This window comes from Drosophila miranda, chromosome XR (assembly GCF_003369915.1).
Source record: "Drosophila miranda strain MSH22 chromosome XR, D.miranda_PacBio2.1, whole genome shotgun sequence".
Classification (NCBI taxonomy): domain Eukaryota; kingdom Metazoa; phylum Arthropoda; class Insecta; order Diptera; family Drosophilidae; genus Drosophila; species Drosophila miranda.
The window spans coordinates 10810499-10831044 of record NC_046674.1 but is presented as its reverse complement, the minus strand read 5'-3'; the positions used below and the strand labels follow the sequence as shown (position 1 = coordinate 10831044).

The 20546-nt window shown below is 45.9% G+C and overlaps 6 protein-coding genes and 1 long non-coding RNA gene across 8 annotated transcripts in view; 4 read left to right on the top strand and 3 right to left on the bottom strand.

Moving 5' to 3' along the window:
• Positions 1 to 12211, bottom strand: part of LOC108152463 — a 32050-nt gene extending 19839 nt beyond the window's left edge. The window contains exons 1-2 of one of the 2 annotated variants that reach the window (XM_017281831.2): positions 11801 to 12211; positions 11486 to 11743 (exon numbers count right to left, since the gene is read on the bottom strand). In XM_017281831.2, coding sequence (XP_017137320.1) covers positions 11486 to 11743; positions 11801 to 12180 — 638 coding nt within the window. In that variant the 5' untranslated portion in view covers positions 12181 to 12211. Of the gene's footprint in view, positions 1 to 3192; positions 4207 to 11485; positions 11744 to 11800 lie in introns of those variants that run through there. The other variant, XM_033386527.1, reaches the window with a different exon arrangement.
• LOC117186205 lies at positions 2184 to 18702 on the top strand. Its single transcript, XR_004471342.1, has 4 exons — positions 2184 to 2257; positions 17446 to 17620; positions 17675 to 18567; positions 18624 to 18702. It is a non-coding gene; the product is annotated as an uncharacterized LOC117186205 (long non-coding RNA).
• LOC117186204 (lysozyme A/C) lies at positions 4577 to 5071 on the bottom strand. Its single transcript, XM_033386529.1, has one exon. It carries the CDS (start codon positions 5040 to 5042, stop codon positions 4620 to 4622), a length of 423 nt encoding a protein of 140 aa, XP_033242420.1. The 5' UTR covers positions 5043 to 5071; the 3' UTR covers positions 4577 to 4619.
• On the bottom strand, positions 7581 to 8076 carry LOC108152472 (lysozyme A/C-like). Its single transcript, XM_017281840.2, has one exon. The coding sequence runs from the start codon at positions 8044 to 8046 to the stop codon at positions 7624 to 7626; it is 423 nt and encodes a 140-aa protein (XP_017137329.2). The 5' UTR covers positions 8047 to 8076; the 3' UTR covers positions 7581 to 7623.
• LOC108152476 (lysozyme A/C-like) lies at positions 8705 to 9199 on the top strand. Its single transcript, XM_017281847.2, has one exon. The coding sequence runs from the start codon at positions 8734 to 8736 to the stop codon at positions 9154 to 9156; it is 423 nt and encodes a 140-aa protein (XP_017137336.1). The 5' UTR covers positions 8705 to 8733; the 3' UTR covers positions 9157 to 9199.
• LOC108152475 (lysozyme A/C) lies at positions 10736 to 11228 on the top strand. The gene has a single exon (XM_017281845.2). The coding sequence runs from the start codon at positions 10763 to 10765 to the stop codon at positions 11183 to 11185; it is 423 nt and encodes a 140-aa protein (XP_017137334.2). The 5' UTR covers positions 10736 to 10762; the 3' UTR covers positions 11186 to 11228.
• LOC108152464 (ester hydrolase C11orf54 homolog) lies at positions 13609 to 15176 on the top strand. Its single transcript, XM_017281832.2, has 2 exons — positions 13609 to 13875; positions 14204 to 15176. The coding sequence occupies exons 1-2, from the start codon at positions 13779 to 13781 to the stop codon at positions 15085 to 15087; spliced, it is 981 nt and encodes a 326-aa protein (XP_017137321.1). The 5' UTR covers positions 13609 to 13778; the 3' UTR covers positions 15088 to 15176.
• Positions 18703 to 20546: the final 1844 nt, after the last annotated feature.

Sequence of the window (20546 nt, the reverse complement as noted above, 5' to 3'; positions counted from 1 at the left end):
GATAGCTATTAGACTAACATTCGAGGAAAATTAGTACTAAACTTACTAAGAAACTAAGCATGCAATCAAAGTACAAATACCACTACAGTTACTAATTAATAGAAAGGTGTGTAAGGATTAATAATTTAATAAGAGGAAGAGAATTAGTGGTGGATATAATATGGTAGAGGGAATTATAATCCGAGCATAAGACCCTAAACGGTTCATGCAAGGAATAATTCGATCTACAAAGTGGAAGGAACAACGGTATAAAATTTCTAGTCAGTCTAATAGGAATCGTGAAGTTTATGCGGCTCAACAGATCAGGGCTGTCTATGTCACCCCTGATCAAGTTGTGCATAAATATCACACCAAGCATTTTTCTACGGTTAACTAAGGATGGGAGGTTTACTAATAGTAGTCTACTAGAGTAAGATGGGAGTCTTACACCCGCATCCCAGTTAAGGCCCCGCAGAGCAAAGAGTAAAAAGTTTTTCTGTACTGATTCTATACGGTCCTGGTGTACTTTGTACTGAGGGCACCATACACAGGAGCCGTATTCTAAGATCGGACGAACAAGCGAGGTATAGAGAGTCTTTGTTATATAGGGGTCGTCAAATTCCTTTGACCACCTCTTTATAAACCCAAGCACGCTCATGGCCTTATTTACCATGGTAGAAATGTGTTCGGAAAACTTTAACTTGGGGTCTAACATAACACCCAGATCATCCACCAGGGTAATTCTCTCAAGAGAACCACCAAATAGGGTGTAAGGAGCCAACAAAGGGCTAGAACGATGAAATGTCATAACTTTGCATTTCGAGGCATTAAGGTGTAACAAGTTTGCACAACACCATGACTGAAAGTTATTGAGATCGGATTGCAAGCGAGAATGAAATGAAATGTCCTTGTACTGGACACAGAGTTTAACATCATCCGCATACATAAGTACTCGAGAGTATGTTAATACTGAAGGTAAGTCATTAATAAAGAGTGTGAAGAGTAAGGGGCCTAGATGGCTGCCTTGTGGTACTCCCGAAGAAACCTTTACTGGGAAAGAGAGGGAGTTTATTGGAAACTGATGTCGAATGGTGGCGGGGATCGAGCTTTTATAGCCGGAGGGCCGGAGTACTATCTGCCCGAGCCCGAGGAGGGTTATCTTTGAGTAGTTCCGTGGATATCTGATGGGCATATGGCATTATGCGGCGGGGTAATCTTGACTCTTCGCAAAAGATTCGAGTGTGCAAATCGGACCATATTGATAATTTCATTGATAATTTCGATAATATGAATGGCGGAGTGGGAGCTTTACGGAAATTCGATTGTGAATCCCCTGGCGGTGGATCTGACGCAGGTCCGCCGCCACTCCGCATTCACCTGTTCTGAATGTGGATGCAAATGACTCCAATGTTGGGGTTGACTGTTTGTCCGAGCAATTGGCCTCTGATCTCTCAATTTGGGAGTCTCTTTGTGAGCTGCTGGTCCCCTTTTCGTGGCCCATTGGCTTCAATTAGTCTTGGCGGCTAACAAAAGCCCACTGCTCATGGCCCAATGCCCAATGCCTATTTACTGCCTGCTGTTTATTGCCCAAGTGCAATGGTTGTTGGCTGCTGGCTGCTGGCTGTTGGTTACTCAATCTCGCCGATCACCGATTGTTGCTCCATTTGTCAGGGGTCTGTCAAGGTGTCCAACATCTGGTTGTCCCATGATGGCTGTGCCTCTAATGTGGCATGTGGCATTTGGCCCTGCTCTGCTGCTGCAGTTGCCAGAAGGAAGACAAAGGCCCGACACAGAATGGCCAAAGTTGACCACAAAATCGCGTGAATAAAGAAAGATTTCTTTTTCTTGTTTTTGGTTTTGGGCAGCACCGAAAGTAAATTGGCCATTCGCTGGGTTGCGTGTGCCGCCCCACCTAGCAGCAGGCGGCATGCCCCACACAACACCCCACACCACACCACATCACATCACACTCTTTGGGGCATGGCCAATGCATAAGCTGTTTAACAATTGTTAAATCAGACCGGAACAGATTTTTCTGTAGCCCGTCCACTGGCAGTACGAACACTCGCATTTTTGGCCTGTGTCTGGGTCTGTGACTGTAATTGTACCCTTTCCCACGAGGTACTCTGATTACGGGCAGGTGTTTGCCAGGGCAGAGGAAGAAGGAAGTACTATATGCTTGATGTTCTCTTAATTCATTGCAGTATATACATATATTGGATGTATCCACATACTCTTATAGTGACCACTGGAAGGCATTCTTGAACGCAAACTCTGGGTAAGTTATCTTTGATTCTGCATACGAGTATGTAGCGATGAAACCTTAGAAAACGCATTATGATATTATCTTTCAATTCTGATGACAGCTTCTAATCGAATGATCGTTCTCTAAGGGTATCCCAAGGCCTCCAAATATCCCCCTGAAAGCCACCTTTCTTTCTTTCTTGTTTATTTATAGGCATATTTAGTGGGTATCTTCGCTTTTTGCCCTCTTTCTTGATGTTTGTCTTCTGCTGTTGCTGTTTCTTCCACGTTTGTCTTTGGCTTTGTCTCTCTGTCGGATGGTGGATGGACAAAGTGGCATTGTTAGTCGGATTGTGGATTGGGGACTGGGGATTGGGGGCTGCTGCCTCGTCGAAGTCCATCGCAGTCTCGTGCCGCTGCCAATTCAATTTTCACTTCAATTTTCCATGGGGCCACAGAGGAATGTAATTTGTTTTCATGCTTTTATAACGAACACGCAGTCATAACGCCTTTATTTTATGGCCCGTTTTTTTTATTTTTATTTTAGCCATTGTCTGTTTTGCGTTCTTTTTTTAGCCCGAATTTCTGTGGAGAGTTTCTTTCTTTCCGGCCAGTGGCCAGTGGCCAGTGGGCGTCACAGTTCAATGTCAGTGCTACCCGTACTACCGTACTCCCACACGATCCCCGCGTACCGAGGGATTTACAGATTTACATATCTTGATTTTGGGCACTAGCCTAAAAGAAAGTCGGGGGCCCATTAGCATATGCTGCATAGGTTTCGGGCACCAGCAGGGGCAGGGGTACATGTATTGTATATGTATGTGGCATATGTGGCATGTGGGATCCAATCTGCTGACCAAGTGGAAGAAGCCTTGGGCCGCTGGATCTGACTCTGACCCTCTGACTTAGATCGGGAACTAGTTTTCCCAGAGAGAGAGAGAGAGAGAGGGAGATAGAGATAACTCTTACCTATTTTGCCTATGCGGCGTCGGCTTCTGCTTCCGTGGTTACTGGTTCTTCTGCGGCTGCTATAGCTGGTGCGTCTGTCCGAAATCCAATTGGGATCAAGTGCAGAGCAGTGCGATCGGGAGCGAGAGAGGAGGAGCAGGAGGAGGAGGAGGAGGAGTACGGAGCCAGGAGTACTGACACGAATCCAAATTGGGGCACTGCTGCTCGCTGCAGAACAGAACGTTCTTAGATTCTACGAGGTACACACACACTCCTCATATTTGTCGGATTGGGGCACAGTTGGAGCTGACTTTCATGCTGCACTTTGCGTCGTCATCGAACAAGAAACGTAAATTGAGAAGATTAGCAGCACAAGAGGAGAAGAGGCCGCTGAAGAGGCACTGCCACTGGCCGGTGCTGATGTTGCTGCTGTTGTGGCTATTACTCGTGGAGTATTATTGTGGATGCTGCAATAGGCCACTAGAGGAAAGATGCAGGAGGGGCATGCAGCATGGGGCATGGGGCCAGTTCTAGCCGAGAGTCGTGTACTCGTTTTACCGTTAGAATGCAATCTGCGCGCGCGCACTGTGGCACTCGCGATGCTGTTAGCCAGCGGTGGAGAGCGGTCCGAGTGCGGGTCCAAACGGGGAGGCACTAGCACTTCTATCCAATCAAACTTGTTTCTCCTCTCAAGAGAATACACAATAAGAAAATATATATCGCGTAATCGTCTGTGACACGTAACCAGAGGTGCTGGAGAGGCGGAATAGTGTGGAGGAGGATCGGCAAAAGACGGAGATTGACAGTATCCCTTTTCGGATCGGATTGGATCGCACAGTTCGTTGAGCTTCGCTTCCGCACTAAAACCACTAACGAGTGAACTTTGCTAGACCTCAAGAACAGCTAACAAAGCCATCGTTCATCGTTCTATCGTTCGATCGTTTGCCGTTCGACTTAATTGGTAACCAAAACCGCGCTTCGTTCGCTTCCGCTATCTGCGATCTGCACACAACACGTCCGAAGAGAAGAGAAGTCACGCACCGACTGATCGAGAGCCGGGCTTTCAGCTCCACCGAGCCACGATCCCCGCTTTGGGCTAAGATCGAGAGCCGAGCCGAGCCGATCCGAGCCGAGTCGAAGACCGAGCTTCAACCGAAGTTGCATTCAGCCCAAGAGCGATTTCTCTCTCTCTCTCTCTCTCTTTCTCTTCATATAAGACTTTGGTTATAAGAAACAGTAGCAATGGAACCACTCCGACCTGGTGAAGACTGTCAAGCGCCTTAGGGCATCTCAAAACACCCAACCACCAGCCGTGATTAGGTGGAAGAATGTGGAAACGAGTCCCAAACCACCAGAAAGAGATCACCTTTTGATAATCAAAGCGTCTCTACTAGGAGCCCCAATATCTGTTTTATGCAATTCTTTTATTCAGGGGTCGAAATCAGAGCTTAGAAGCACTCATCGATGGATGGCAGCCATCCGCTGCAGTAGTGCCAGGTGGACCAGGCGGACCATCCCTGCTGGGAGAGGACCTTCTGGGCGCAACGCACGGAGTGCTCGATGTTGTCGGTCAACAGGGCATTGCAGCTCAGGCCGCACTCGTTGTAGGAGAAGCGACCGGTGGGGGGAGCGCACCAGTAGTAGTCGTTGATCTGGAAGATGCCGTAGTCATTGGAGCCGTTGTAGTTCTCGGGTCCGACCACTCCGGTGCGGTAGGAGCTCTCGTGCTCGGCAATGCAGGTCCACTTGTCCAGCTGATCGCGGGGGACGCCCAGGTCGGACATCTCGCGGGCCAGGGAGCAACGGTCCATGGTGCGACCGAAAGCGGGAGCGGCCAGAGCCAGGGCAACCAGAACGATGAAAGCCTTCATGTTGAGAATTTACAGAAGAAACTGATGTCGAATGGCACGAAGGTTTGCGCTTTTATAGGGCGAAATATCTCACTGAAGTGTTATCTGCAGTAGTTCCTTCGATAGGCAGGAGGGCCTATCTGTAAGTGTGTCTGTGAATCGAAAAGAAAAATCCCCCCGAAAACTTTGAATCCGCTCTTGATTAGTGACTAGTGAGTGATTGCTGAAGATAAAGTATAGTATTGTGGCAGACAGTACGTGTGTAATGGGATACAGTAGTACTAATCAATCTCTCTGTCTACAGTGTTTTCTGATAAGCGTCGTATATTTCCTTTTTCATTCATTGATCATTTGGTCGCAATCTTTAACTATTGAGACTTTTAAAAGAGTGCAGCCTTCTCATAATTAACAAATGATCCTTGGGTTTCCGGCTGTCCTTCTGTTACGTTAAATGGATCCACAGATAGCAAGTTGCCCTGCTAGGGTGACTTTTCTTTGATTTTAAAGGGAACTTTTGAATAATCCCACAAATCTTAAGATTATGAGATGACGATTATTGATACAGCCATAGAAATAAGCCCAAAAAACGTAATATTTACACTTGGATTGAAAAATCCGAATAGATTTCCAGCTATTTCGCTTGACATTAATATAAAAATATTTTATTTAAATTAAATGTTTTCTTATTGAGGTTAATTATATTTCCTTCAAATTCTAATTCAAATTAAAAATCAGTAAAATCTGATTTCCATATGCCTTTATCCCGATATTGGTTTCTAAGTTTATTAAAACTTAGCTACTTTAACCAATTTATAAATAATTTCGTTAATTTTCATGTGAAAACCTATTAAAGTAAGCAAAAGCACCTTTCGGCATTTTTTAAAATATTTTTATAGTCATAATCTTTTACTATTATCTCCTATAAAAAAGATGATCCTGGACACAAGTGTTTCCCCAAAGTCTCGATAGCATATGGAACCATCTGAAAGAAATCCCAGAAAATGTCCCAATCTCGGCGAACGGTATATTTTGTACCGTTTATTCCCCGGAATTTGTTAACGTAACGACGTCAGCTGCCTCCGTGGAAAGGAAAGGTGTTTAATAACCTTGAAATTAAACACTGAATATTTGATATACGAGTAAATGCAGAAAAAATGTTGCACAGATTCGCAGAGTTTTCCCATTTTGTACCCCAACCTCAAAAACCACTCCTATTTTGGCTTATATCTTTAAAACCATACAGAATTCGAATGTTGGCATTTTATTTGGTAAATATAATGTTACCCAATTACTATGCCATTACCTTCTTGAATTTTCTAACCTAATCTACCGTGGTTTTTAAAGTGGTTTGCAGACGGATGTAGTTTTTGCGAACTTCAGCAAGGCATTCGATTCTATGAACTATGCTCTGCTTATTCACAAGCTCTCTTTATTAGGGTTCCCAACGAATCTTCTAGATTGGATTTTGTCCTATCTCTCTAACCGTACTCAACGTGTTTTGTTTTCTAATGTGTTGTCAAATATTGTTAATGTTACTTCAGGAGTGCCACAGGGAAGTCATCTGGGCCCGCTTCTGCTTAATTTATTTGTGAATGACCATCCTCAAGTTATAACTCTACTACACTAATGTATGCTGATGATGTTGAAATCTGTCTGCCTTAGTTCAAATGACCTCGGAGTCCTTTTTGATCATAAGATGCAATAGTAAATAAAGCTAAGGGTTTTTAAGCGTTCATTAAGCGTCCAAGGAGTTTGACGACCCGTACGTTACGAAACAACTGTATATCTCGTTAGTACGTCCTATATTGGAGTATTGTTCTTGTGTGTGGACCCCGCAGTATAAAGAGCAGCAGGTTGTTATTGAATTCGTGCAAAAGCAATTTTTAATTTTTGCCCTTCGTAACTTTAACTGGGACTCGGGTAGAATCTTGCCACCCTATCGGTCTAGGCTAAATCGTTGCACCATCGCAGAATATGCATTGGCGTTATGTTCGTGCACAAGCTCCTTCTCGGGATTGTTGACTCCCAAACTCTGTTGGGTCAGATTGAGTTGGCCGTCCCATCTAGACCTACCCGTACTTTTTGGCCAATCCGTTTACCCATATGTAGGTCAAATTATGCCGAACATGAACCTTTTAGGGTTAAATGCCATAATTATAACTCCCTCTGTCATTCCTTATCCCCTGAACTGTCCCTTAGACTAATTGCATGCAATATTTATAATCACTTAAATTTAACTATCTTTTAACTTCTCTTCCTCCTTTTGTAATTAAGTACCATTATGAACAGGTAATTGTTAATTTAATAAATAAATAAATAAATAAAAAATTAGTTTTTTTTTAAGTTGGACATTTTGATTTTCCTTTTTAATATTTTGTCCTGCGAAACGTCAGTATGGAAATGCCCATATTTAATTGAAATATTGATGTGTTTTTCACTTTGCTGAGTGTATTTCGCTGAGTGTATTATGCAGCGAAAAGAGCAGCCATCAAATTCAGAAATTCCACTGAGAAGCTACGACTGTTTACAGATTCTAAAATATTACGGAAGCAACAGATATTCGTTTTATGCAATCATTTTATTCAGGGGTCGAAATCAGAGCTTAGAAGCAGTCGTTGATGGAGGGCAGGGAGCCGTCGCAGTACTTCCAGGTGGACCAGGCGGACCATCCCTGCTGGGAGAGGACCTTCTGGGCGCAACGCACGGAGTGCTCGATGTTGTCGGTCAACAGGGAGTTGCAGCTCAGGCCGCACTCGTTGTAGGAGAAGCGACCGGTGGGGGGAGCGCACCAGTAGTAGTCGTTGATCTGGAAGATGCCGTAGTCGTTGGAGCCGTTGTAGTTCTCGGGTCCGACCACTCCGGTGCGGTAGGAGCTCTCGTGCTCGGCAATGCAGGTCCACTTGTCCAGCTGATCGCGGGGGACGCCCAGGTCGGACATCTCGCGGGCCAAGGAGCAACGGTCCATGGTGCGACCGAAAGCGGGAGCGGCCAGAGCCAGAGCAAACAGAACGATGAAAGCCTTCATGATGATTTCAATTATTGGAAACTGATGTCGAATGGTGGCAGGGATCGACGTTTTATAGCCGGAGAATCGCTGATTAAGGAGTTATCGCGAGCACTTTCGCTTATACGCAGCGTACGTGCCCTTCGTCAACAAATCAAAAATATAATAATGCGCTATCTTTACTGATATGGTTAGTGTATAAGTCCTCCCAACTGATTGCTCCCAATGAGCCAAGGCTCAGAAGCATCCCATTTTAAGAAGATCGCCAGATCGCCGTTATAAAATATATATTGCATGACTTTATCGACTTCCAAAGCATCGACTACTTTAGGGTTGAGGAGCATCCTATTTTAAGAAGATCCGCTGATAGGATCATAAGGAAAACCCCCGAGTAGTCGAGCATTGCAAGAGATTGGCATACTGCGTATATATGTATGTGTGTACGAGTATTGCATTACTTAACAATTTCCATAGCGTTGTTTACTTTTTTGTTGAGATACGGGCTTCTTAGCCATCAATTGGCAGGGCTTATACTGTTAACCCTATCAGTATTAATTAAAAGATGGCGATAGTCAATTTCTCGACTTGTTGACCAAGGGAACGAGTGCCGCGTATCAGCGAAAGTTCTCGAGATAACTCCTTTATCACCGCAGTGTTAACCTATAAAAGCCCACCATTCGACATCAGTTTCCAATAATTGAAATCATCATGAAGGCTTTCATCGTTCTGGTTGCCCTGGCTCTGGCCGCTCCCGCTTTCGGTCGCACCATGGACCGTTGCTCCTTGGCCCGCGAGATGTCCGACCTGGGCGTCCCCCGCGATCAGCTGGACAAGTGGACCTGCATTGCCGAGCACGAGTCCTCCTACCGCACCGGAGTGGTCGGACCCGAGAACTACAACGGCTCCAACGACTACGGCATCTTCCAGATCAACGACTACTACTGGTGCGCTCCCCCCACCGGTCGCTTCTCCTACAACGAGTGCGGCCTGAGCTGCAACTCCCTGTTGACCGACAACATCGAGCACTCCGTGCGTTGCGCCCAGAAGGTCCTCTCCCAGCAGGGATGGTCCGCCTGGTCCACCTGGAAGTACTGCGACGGCTCCCTGCCCTCCATCAACGACTGCTTCTAAGCTCTGATTTCGACCCCTGAATAAAATGATTGCAAAAAACGAATATCTGTTGCTTCCGTAATATTTTAGAATCTGTAAACAGTCGTAGCTTTTCAGTGGAATTTCTAAATTTGATGGCTGTTCCTTTCGCTGCATAATACACTCAGCGAAATACACTCAGCAAAGTGAAAAACACATCGATATTTTAATTAAATATGGGCACTTCCATACTGGCGTTTCGTAGTACAAAATATTAAAAAATAGAATGAAAATGTCCAATTAAAAAAAAAAAAAAGAATTTTTTAGTGGCATAGTAATTGGGTAGCCTTATATTTACCAAATAAAATGCCAACAATCGAATTCTGTATGGTTTTAACGATATAAGCCAAAATAGGACCTGACTTTACGTTGCAAAAAAACAGAAGTGGCTTTTGAGGTTGGGGTACAAAATGGGAAAACTCTGCGAATTGGGTGGGCACATCTGTGCAACATTTTTTCAGCATTTACTCGTATATCAAATATTCAATGTTTAATTTCAAGGTTATTAAACACCTTTCCTTTCCACGGAGGCAGCTGACGTCGTTACGTTAACAAATTCCGGGGATGAAACGGTACAAAATATGCCGTTAGCCAAGATTGGGACATTTTCTGGGATTTCTTTCAGATGGTTCCATATGCTATCGAGACTTTGGGGAAACACTTGTGTCCAGGATCATCTTTTTTATAGGAGATAATAGTAAAAGATTATGACTATACAAATATTTAAAAAAATGCCGAAAGGTGAACTTTTGCTTACTTTAATAGGTTTTCACATGAAAATTAACGAAATTATTTATAAATTGATTAAAGTAGTTAAGTTTTAATAAACCTAGAAACCAATATCGGGATAAAGGCATATGGAAATCAGATTTTACTGATTTTTAATTTGAATTAGAATTTGAAGGAAATATAATTAACCTCAATAAGAAAACATTTAATTTAAATAAAATATTTGTATATTAATGTCAAGCGAAATAGCTGGAAATCTATTCGGATTTTTCAATCCAAGTGTAAATATTACGTTTTTTGGGCTTATTTCTATGGCTGTATCAATAATCGTCATCTCATAATCTTAAGATTTGTGGGATTATTCAAAAGTTCCCTTTAAAATCAAAGAAAAGTCACCCTAGCAGGGCAACTTGCTATCTGTGGATCCATTTAACGTAACAGAAGGACAGCCGGAAACCCAAGGATCATTTGTTAATTATGAGAAGGCTGCACTCTTTTAAAAGTCTCAATAGTTAAAGATTGCGACCAAATGATCAATGAATGAAAAAGGAAATATACGACGCTTATCAGAAAACACTGTAGACAGAGAGATTGATTAGTACTACTGTATCCCATTACACACGTACTGTCTGCCACAATACTATACTTTATCTTCAGCAATCACTCACTAGTCACTAATCAAGAGCGGATTCAAAGTTTTCGGGGGGATTTTTCTTTTCGATTCACAGACACACTTACAGATAGGCCCTCCTGCCTATCGAAGGAACTACTGCAGATAACACTTCAGTGAGATATTTCGCCCTATAAAAGCGCAAACCTTCGTGCCATTCGACATCAGTTTCTTCTGTAAATTCTCAACATGAAGGCTTTCATCGTTCTGGTTGCCCTGGCTCTGGCCGCTCCCGCTTTCGGTCGCACCATGGACCGTTGCTCCCTGGCCCGCGAGATGTCCGACCTGGGCGTCCCCCGCGATCAGCTGGACAAGTGGACCTGCATTGCCGAGCACGAGAGCTCCTACCGCACCGGAGTGGTCGGACCCGAGAACTACAACGGCTCCAACGACTACGGCATCTTCCAGATCAACGACTACTACTGGTGCGCTCCCCCCACCGGTCGCTTCTCCTACAACGAGTGCGGCCTGAGCTGCAATGCCCTGTTGACCGACAACATCGAGCACTCCGTGCGTTGCGCCCAGAAGGTCCTCTCCCAGCAGGGATGGTCCGCCTGGTCCACCTGGCACTACTGCAGCGGATGGCTGCCATCCATCGATGAGTGCTTCTAAGCTCTGATTTCGACCCCTGAATAAAACAATGGCATAAAATTAATATGTATTCCGTGTTTTTTCTCTCTGTAGGGGTCGGGGATGTCCACAAATGACATTTCTGCATTATTTTTACATGCCATTCTTGGTTTTGCTGCACCACATCTATCTACCTTACAACTACATGTTTTCGTGGCGCCACCAGACGACTTACCTGACACCTACACAAATGTTTCAGCCGAAAAGTATGCAATTTTTTTAATCCCATTCACAGAAGCTGGCTGCTATGGGGTGGATGGGTGGAAGAGAAGTTGCGCTTACCTTTCTTCGGCCAGCGACTTTCCCTCCTCGTACATGGAGTCCAGGGAATAGTCATCCGCTATGGAGCTGTAGACATTCGTCTGTGTCCCCGCTGTCTCCTCGTCGCAGTAGCTGCAGCTGCAGCACGAGTACTGAGAGCAGTATGAGGAGGCATCCATGTCGGTGATGCCAATGGAGCATTCTTCGTCCATCGGACGTTGCTGGGCCTCCATCGGAATGGTCTCCCCCTTCTGGGGGGAACTACTGCGGGGTGAACGACTGGAAAGAGTCGGAAGATTAGGTAAACCTCAGAGAACGGAGCAAATCGAGTGTTACCTCTTGGTGCGTGTGTCCATTGTGTCCATGACCACGTTCCAGGTGCGGTGAATCAAGTAGAGCAGAAACAGCACCCTCGACGTCTCCCCATTGTGCGGTGGCGCGGCATTAGATGCATTGGGCCTCCCACCGCCACCGCCCAGGCAGCTGCTGGACCCAAGCCTTGGTTCTTGTGGAGTCTGTCCGTGCCCGTGCTCGTGGTCGTGGTCGTGGTGTGGGTGGCGTGCGGGAAGGGTCTTGGAGCGGTACTCGCTCTGGAGGCAGTACTCCCTCTTGTGCTGCTGGTATCGTCTGCGTGTGTTGAACCTAGAAGGTACCTCGTCTACACCTCCAGCTCCCACTCCAGCTCTAGCTCCAGTCGCTGCGATGCGGTTGCCCATTACGACGACGACGCTGATCGGCGCCTGTCAGGCATTGCCTAATGTGACATGGACAAACAAGCACACAACATATGTTAGAGCATGGGGCAGAGCAGATGATGTCTGCTTGGATCGCTGTTTGACTCGCATCCAAGAGTATTAGCGCTGACACAATTCCTAACCAGTTTGGGTTCCAGTTCCTCCGCCATCCCATCCTATCGTCTGGGCGATTGCCAAGCGAAAAAAAAGTGAAGTGCCCGATGGAATTGGGTCAGCGGCGAGTTCTCGATGGATGGAAACGAGGTCGCCGAGAACAAATGCCTGTAGATGGTCAGAACGTGGTCGGGGCTCCTACTCATGCCTGGTCCTCACGAGCAACTTGTAATTATGATAAACTATCTATCCATTGGCGAAATGATGGATTGCGTGGACCAGTTCTGGCCAGAACCTGAAGAGCTCTCCAGCTGGACAGCATGATTGCTACTCCGGCGGGGCGTGGAGGCTAGCCTGTGAGTGACACTTTTGATGGCTGAAATCTATAGCGGCTCCTTATCCAGGCCACGCATTCGGCACACTCATTAGGGAGGCCATTCATCAAATTAGCACCCTTGGCCGATTTGTCTGTCCCAGCACTTGCGGCTTGACCCGATCCACACCCAGAATGCGACCACATTAGAGCCTCCACTTGGGAGCAGCACTGGGGAGGAACCGCAGTCACTGGCTTATCTGCAAACGTAGCTAAACGTGACCGCTAAATGACAGAACACGACAAAACACGATTACAGAGCAGAGCAGAGCAGAACAGAGCCAGAAGCAGAACCAGAACCACGGGCGCTATCAGTGGAGGGTCGCCACCTACCACAGTGAAAGGTGCTCCGCAGGGATGGATCGTAGAAACATTTACTGCAAGCAATCTCCGAATCTCGGACATCAATTAGTCGAAAATAGATCTGAGATTATGTATAAGTTATAGATCAACTTGGCAGAACAACTTTCATGCTGTCAACGAATATGGAAATTGGAGCCATAAATGGGAACACACCAAATGGGAACCTGTTGTCGGAGGGCCCCACAGCCAGGGCCCTGGAGAGGAGAACTTTTTGTGCAGTGAAAGTGATGATAAAGAAGTGGAAAGTTTTGTCGAGGCCCTCCATTGGAAAAGTTGGTAGGGTAGGTTCTGTCCGTTTTATTTCGTTACGTTTCGGTCGTTAAACGAGGGTGCCACTGTACTTAAAAGTTGCACCATAAAAAATACCACCAAGACATGCGGCTTGAGCGTGAGTGCGGAAGAGTGGAAGAACTCGACATCTCGACACTAATTAAACTAAATTAAACCAAGAGTTTATCTTATCACACAGCAGTCACCCTGTATCTGTATGGGCAGCAATGTTAACTATAGGACGAACCGCAGACCGGCCACTGCACGGCACTCAACCCCAACCACAGCCCAAGCACTGAAATGCGAAACGGCGTCGGTGTGCGCCTCACAGTCGCGTTTCCAACGATCTACAGAGCGGTACACTCCAGTGGAGAGACCCAGAGCAACAGAGCTAGAAAGGAATACGAATACGAATACTCGTAACTAGGACACACCTTGGGGCATCAGCATCAGCATCATTATGAGCCAGAAACAAACACAGAACCAGCTGGAGACAGAGCAACTGCTCTTCGAGGAGAAGCCGCTCCACGTGCCCCCATTGCCGGAGCTACAGAATGGTGAGCGACGGGGAGCGGGGAGATCAGATCTTAAAGATAAAGATACTACGTGCCTCCGCCCGATGCCATGTGCAAATGACCTTCAGAACTGTGTCGAACTTTCCATAGCCGGTTTTCAGTAGAGTTTTTTTTTTTGTTTTCGGTTTTCTGTTCTGTTTTTCTTCTTTGTATTCGTCGCGACGATTCTAAACTGACAAAACATATGACTGGGCGGAGAGCTTTCGGGCAGCTTTTGCACGCCGAAAGCCGTTTGTGTTTAGATGGAGGGCGGAGATAAAGCTTTTGGTTCAATAGGTGTCTTTCTCTCTCTCTCTTTTTCGTTTCGCAGTCATACAGGGTGCCTTGAGGGGAAACTTCGCACAGGTGGAGGTGAGTGTGGGTGCCTGCCCCGACCTGACGGCGCCACGGTTCGGATTGGTGGAGAGCGGACTGGGGGGCAGGCCCACGCTTCTGGAGGCGGGTGGCCCACCCTTCCTGCTGCCCAACGTGCAACGGGATAAGCTGTACAACATCAAGGAGATCACGCGGAAGATCCAGGGACCCGGTAAGGTCTTCGCTGTAGGCGCCGGCGCAGGACCCTGGCCCATCCGCAGCTCCAACTGCGAGGGCATCTTCAATTTGTCGGTGAGCGAGGGGGACGAGCTGACGAACGGCAGCTACACGGCCACGGTGCGGGGAGAGCAGGAGGCGTGTGTGCTGGAGAAGATCCCCCACACGGAGCCCCGCTGTGCGCTGCTGCTGAACCTCTTCCTCAGCCAGGGAGCACCTGGACAGGTGCTGAAGATCAGCGCCAAGCAGCGCACCGGCGAACAGAATTTCATCGAGTGCATCCGCAAGGGGCTGGAGGAGCACTACGGCGACCGGGTGGTGGGCCTGGGCGGCATCTTCCTGATCAAGAAGGGCGCCGTCCACCAGCACGTGATGCGAGACTTCAGCTCGACGCCCATCCACACCGACGAGGAGGTCAACGAGTGGCTTAAGTTCTACGAGATGCCCGCCCAACTCAATGCCGTGGGCACCCTGGTGACCAAGGAGCACGACCTCGACCTGCGCCTCCAGCACTTCCACTCGTTCTCCTTCAGCAACTGGGGCGGCCACTACCACTACGACACCACCCCCGACATCGTGGAGTACGAGGCGTATCTGAATGTCGCCGAGCGGGTGGTGAGGGTGGACAAGCCCCTGTCCACCCACAAAGTGGGAAGAGATTAGATATAATCTGATCTTCTCGCTATCTATATAAATATCCGACTTTTCCATTGCCTAATCCGTCATAAATAAATACTCTAATGAAGAAGATAGAAGGGGCATATTCCAAAGGTGCTTCAGACAAACACTCTCTTTCGGAAGATACATTAACTGGAGTACACTGCGTGTGGCCATGTGTATATAGCGTGGTCCGGGTGGCAGACCGCTAGTCGCCCAGAAACCAGTAACCAAAACAGAGACTGAGACTGAGGATTAGAGTTATCTCTGGCCCACTGTCTTCACCTGCCGACTGCCAAATCGATCATAAATATTAATGAGCGGAGGCCAAAAATAAACGCGAGTCTTAGAAGTTGGTTTCGGTTTCCGTCTGCGATCTCTCGAACGGCCCTGTGGCACGATGGTTGCCCATCATTTGTGGAGCTGGCCGCAGGGTCCGACGGCTTTATGTAATTGCCAAAAATTAGAGCCGCAGCAGCAGCAAGCAGCTTTCTTTGCCATGCAAATCGATGGGCAAATGATCTCGATGAGTGCTCGAACGAGATCTTCTAGGCCGGAATGCCTGCTGGTGGCTGGTGGATGGTGGATGGTGGGGTTCTGGTTCTGGGTCTGGGTCTGGGGCTGGGGCTGCGGCTTCATGCCTGGCCTAATGAGAGACTCCACACGGCACACGGCAGGCAGACAGAGAGCTAAGCAGGCCGTAAATAATGCTCCGAACATGCAGCAATCTGTGTTTTTCTTTTTGCACCGCTGGCCATTAATTATTTAATAACTTTGATTCATGCAGAGCTCCGACTGCGACTGCGATTGCGATTGCAATTGCAATAGTCCTAGTGCGAGTCCATTAAAACGTTTTATGGTTTGCCTCAGAGAAGAAACCATTTCGAAAAACAGAAACAGAAACACAAACGGGAATCCCCCGCCCGATTGTTGTGACAGTTACAAATCGCAGTTGATCGGCGCATCGATCATGGCCGAAAGACTTACCCGTACTGGGGAGTCGCGCAGGGAGGGAGAGACTCTCCCAGAAATGGAGCTGGGATCGCGGCTGCTGCTTCTATTCTTCTTCTGGCGATGTCTGCACCTCTTAACGGGTCTCCAATATTTGCATTTAAATATTTATTATTCGGATTCTGGTAACCTTCTTTGAAACTCGCACACAATCAAAAAAACATACAGCGATCGAGCGACGATCGACGGACGGTCGTTCAGGCGATTGATCCAATTTAATCTTCCAGCGAGCGCGGAGAGAAATGCAAATGCGATTTCTTCGTCGCACGAAAAAGAAAATCTCTATTTGTTATTGTTACCGTTGTGGTTGTGGTTGTGGCTCTGGCTCTTGTAACCGTTTTTGTGGGTCTGGCATACACTCGCATTTATTCATATTTTAAACACACCATTAGCACTTTTTATTAACTGCCTTTTGCTTTGATTGACTCGACTCGATCCGACTACGACTACGACTACGACTTGGGGCTTAGGCTTAGACTGGGTCTCGATCTCGATCTGGGTCTGGGTCTGGCTTGTACAACGACTTTGGCGCGTCTGCTCGGCTGAAACGCGAGTTGCAGACTGAATGAAGTCTGCGATCAGATGGCACGGCTACCGCCGCTGTTTGGAGTCGCTTTTCATATGGGTCTCCAGGCGCGTAGCCAGCGAACTTGTTTCGGGGGGAGAGCCGGCTCCAACGACAGTCTATTCTGGTACATTGTATTAATGCTGATTCTGGCCGTTTCTTATCGGGAGCTCGGTGAATGCTTAATAGAGAGTTATCCGCGCCCCTCCCCGCCTGGCCATATCATTTGACAACTCATTTTCCCCACCAATTTATGCACTGTCCCACCACTGTCGGATCAAGTTTGGCTGCTCTGCTTTACAAGAGTTTTTAAATTGAAATTGTCGTATAATCTCTAATGGGCCGTATTTGTTGATAGCCAGTGAAGTGAAGTGGCCAAGAGACCGGGCCGACAAGTGCATAAACACATGCCGCAGAGGTTTTCCCAACACCGAAACCTGTTCCAAAACAAAGTCGCTGCCAAGGCTGCCGCTGCTGCTGCATCCATTATCCATTTCCATTAGGAGCGACACAACGCAGCAACGTCGCTCCTGTTCGAGCCCAAAGGCAGGCCAAGCTTTCAGGCCCCCCTAAAAACCGTTCAATGAACCCCGCCTCCAAAGAAAGTAACTGGCTCGCGAGGCTGTCTTCATAAAAATTGCATAATGATTGATGCCGGGGGGGGGCTGGCTTGGCCTAGCCTGGCCTGGCTCTTGTCTTGTCTTATATCGCACATTATAATTACACTCCAATTTGTTCTCCTATACTTGGGCGTTGCCATTAATGAATTATTGTGTTCCTCTTTGCAGGTTATCATAGAGAACAAAAACCTTTTCTCTGGCCACGATGCCAACATGCGGCGGCTTGAGGAGTAGTCTTGGGACCTTCCTAAGGCACCTCGAAGAAAGCAGTTTTAAGATACTAGAACAAGGGTATCGGACGAAAAGGCGTGGAACATTGCCTGCGTGGTCCAGAATGTGCTAAGTGCGTTCATAGATTGCCTCTCCTGCCATTTTATTATCTGTAATTCCATTTCAGTGTCAATATTACAGAGCTGGATGACAATCTAAAATCTGAAAAATTTATATTGCAAGAAACAAAAATATGAGTTAAAACTTGTAATACTTTAGAACTAAATCCGTTTGTAAATTGAAAACTTATTTTGAGTGCATTTCTAGCTCTTTTATCATCGTCGCCTGCTATTCAAGGAACATTTTTAATCAGGGACCGATCAAGGAGATTTTTCCGATCACAAACAGGCACGTCACGACCAGATCGGCTCACAAATCTTTATTTGCATACGTATCTGTAAGTTTGGAAATATACAGTCATGAAAAAATAATAGAAACGGCATTTACGGTATTTCTATATATTTGGATTTTTACGGTGATAAGAGGTTTTAGAGGTGATTTTTACAAGATTTTACAAGCCAAAAACTGCTGGAAATCGTGGCATCCTTTTGTGGCTGTGCTAACTCTTTAAAAAAACATCAGGCAGTCTTTTGGGCTGACTCTTTTGACCTTGTTTTGAAAGGTGGGTGTGGCCGAAAAGGCAATATCCTTAATTGTCCCTAAGGATCTGGGATACTCTCTCGATCCTAAGGAGCCGTGGCACGCCCTGATCGGACATAAAATGACGGACTTACGACGATGGTTAAATCCATCATGATTTAATTATTTACAATGCCAAAAGATCAGACGCTATATCTCGGCCAAGTAGGTCCCGATCGATGAAGGACCTAAATCCTCGACCTGTCCTGGCCATGATGCCGCTGCTGTGTCGCTAAGTCAATAATGTGGCGTTTTCGTCGTTTCCACTGCAGCAGGGGCCAGTGATCAATGGTGGTATGGTTGATTCAAGCCCACGGGAAATGTCAGTACCCCCTCATTCGTCGTCGCCGAATCAAACGCTGGACCTTTGCTTTAAGACGCGTAAGTGAAACAGGATATAACTGTGGACTTATTTTAAAATATATCTTCCTTCACAGAGAACTTATGTACCCTACGCTTTCCCCCGCCAGACGGAGTCCTGTCTAAGCATTACCGAGGCGCATTCGAGGCAGACCGAATAAGTTATAGAATAACTATTATTATAATTGTTATTCTTGATTTTTATTGAATAACTATTATTATAATTGTTATTCTTGATTTTTATCGAATAACTATTATTATAATTGTTATTCTTGATTTTATCGAATAACTATTATTATAATTGTTATTCTTGATTTTTATTGAATAACTATTATTATAATTGTTATTCTTGATTTTTATTGAATAACTATTATTATAATTGTTATTCTTGATTTTTATTGAATAATTATTATTATAATTGTTATTCTTGATTTTTAATGAATAATTATTATTATAATTTTATTATTATATAATTTATAATTTATAATTATAATTTAAGTTTCTCGGCTATTTGCGGCCCAATCGTGACTTGCGACGGCTTCCTGTGATCGAAAAAATCTCCCTGGATTAATGGAGTCCTTATCAAGGACCAAGGACATTTTCCCCAATCAAAAATATTTCGTTTTCCCCGCTATTTGTAAGCCGATCGGGGCGTGACACGCCTTTTCTTAATCGGAATAGTTTCCCCGATTCAGGATAAAGCAAGGATGATTTTTCAATAGTTTTATTCATCAAAACTTAGCTTAGCATAAATAAATAAACATTTTAATCTAGTTTCTAAATGCATGGACGCGTATATCCTTTAACCTAACAACTACGAGATATATCTAGAGTCTAGAAGTCCACGTAGTTTCTGCCTTGGTTGCCATAGCCAAAGTCCTTGAGATAGTTGTCGATGGCCAGGTCGAAGGATGACGATGACTTGTTAGGTTCGGACCTTCAATGGGTGCGCTTCTGTCCTGCTGGGATACGATTCTGTCTGGCTGGGATAGGCCTCGGTCTGTCTCGAATGCTCGTCGGTAATGCTTGGATAGCGCTCCGTCTGGCGGGGGGAAATCGGGTAGGACTCGGTTTTTAGCAAAGCGTAGGGTACATAGTCCTCTGTGAAGGAAGATATATTTTAAAATATGTCCACCATTATATCCTGTTTCACTTACGCGTCTCGAAGCTGAAGCCCAGCGTTTGATTAGACGGCGTATAATTGGCCGTCATGGCTGGCTCATGATGACGAGGCGTTAGCCGAATGCCTGAGTCGAAGATCCTGGGATCTAATCCAGAAAGTTCGCTTGTTCCTGTATGGTAAGTGGCAGGACCAATAGCATTCTAAGAATAAGGTAAAGTTCTATTGTCAGTGAAAGTATATTACTAATTTTTATTTATTATACAGTACCAACCAGGACCAAAAATATGCTAGGACTCTCCCAAACACAACAAGACATGCCACGCCTTGATCGGCTGCCGTTTAGCAGAGATAGCGTGCAGAAAAAACCAGTATTTGAATAATGTGCAAATCCAAAACTTCAGACGGCTATATCTCAGACAAATAGGGCCAGATCGGTGAAAGACCAACTCTCCCAGGATCGGGAGGATCCAGACTGTCGAACCGCATCAAAATCTCGACTTCGAAAACGAGGCCGATTTTTGCCAAATTTAATGATGTAACCATCATGATTTTTTGCGAAAATCGTGAAAAAATGGATGTTCCTTTTTCTTATGGCAGTCGATTGGCAGGACTCTTCCGATCACGGACAGACATGCCGCGACCCGATCGGCCCACAAATAGACGAGATACAGCGTTCAGAAGAAACCAGTATTTTAAGGATACGCAAATCCAAATCTTCAGACGGCTATATCTCAGACAAATAGGGCCAGATCGGTGAAAGACCAACTCTCCCAGGATCGGGAGGATCCAGACTGTCGAACGGCATCAAAATCTCGACTTCGAAAACGAGGCCGATTTTTGCCAAATTTAATGATGTACCATGATGATTTTTTGCGAA

What these genes read in the sequence shown, in the direction of transcription:
- LOC117186204 (XM_033386529.1), bottom strand. Translation starts at nt 5,042, where the DNA reads ATGAAGGCTTTCATCGTTCTGGTTGCCCTGGCTCTGGCCGCTCCCGCT.
- LOC108152472 (XM_017281840.2), bottom strand. Translation starts at nt 8,046, where the DNA reads ATGAAGGCTTTCATCGTTCTGTTTGCTCTGGCTCTGGCCGCTCCCGCT.
- LOC108152476 (XM_017281847.2), top strand. Translation starts at nt 8,734, where the DNA reads ATGAAGGCTTTCATCGTTCTGGTTGCCCTGGCTCTGGCCGCTCCCGCT.
- LOC108152475 (XM_017281845.2), top strand. Translation starts at nt 10,763, where the DNA reads ATGAAGGCTTTCATCGTTCTGGTTGCCCTGGCTCTGGCCGCTCCCGCT.
- LOC108152464 (XM_017281832.2), top strand. Translation starts at nt 13,779, where the DNA reads ATGAGCCAGAAACAAACACAGAACCAGCTGGAGACAGAGCAACTGCTC. An exon ending in ATTGCCGGAGCTACAGAATG is followed by an intron (nt 13,876 to 14,203) that starts GTGAGCGACGGG and finishes TTCGTTTCGCAG; the next exon opens with TCATACAGGGTGCCTTGAGG.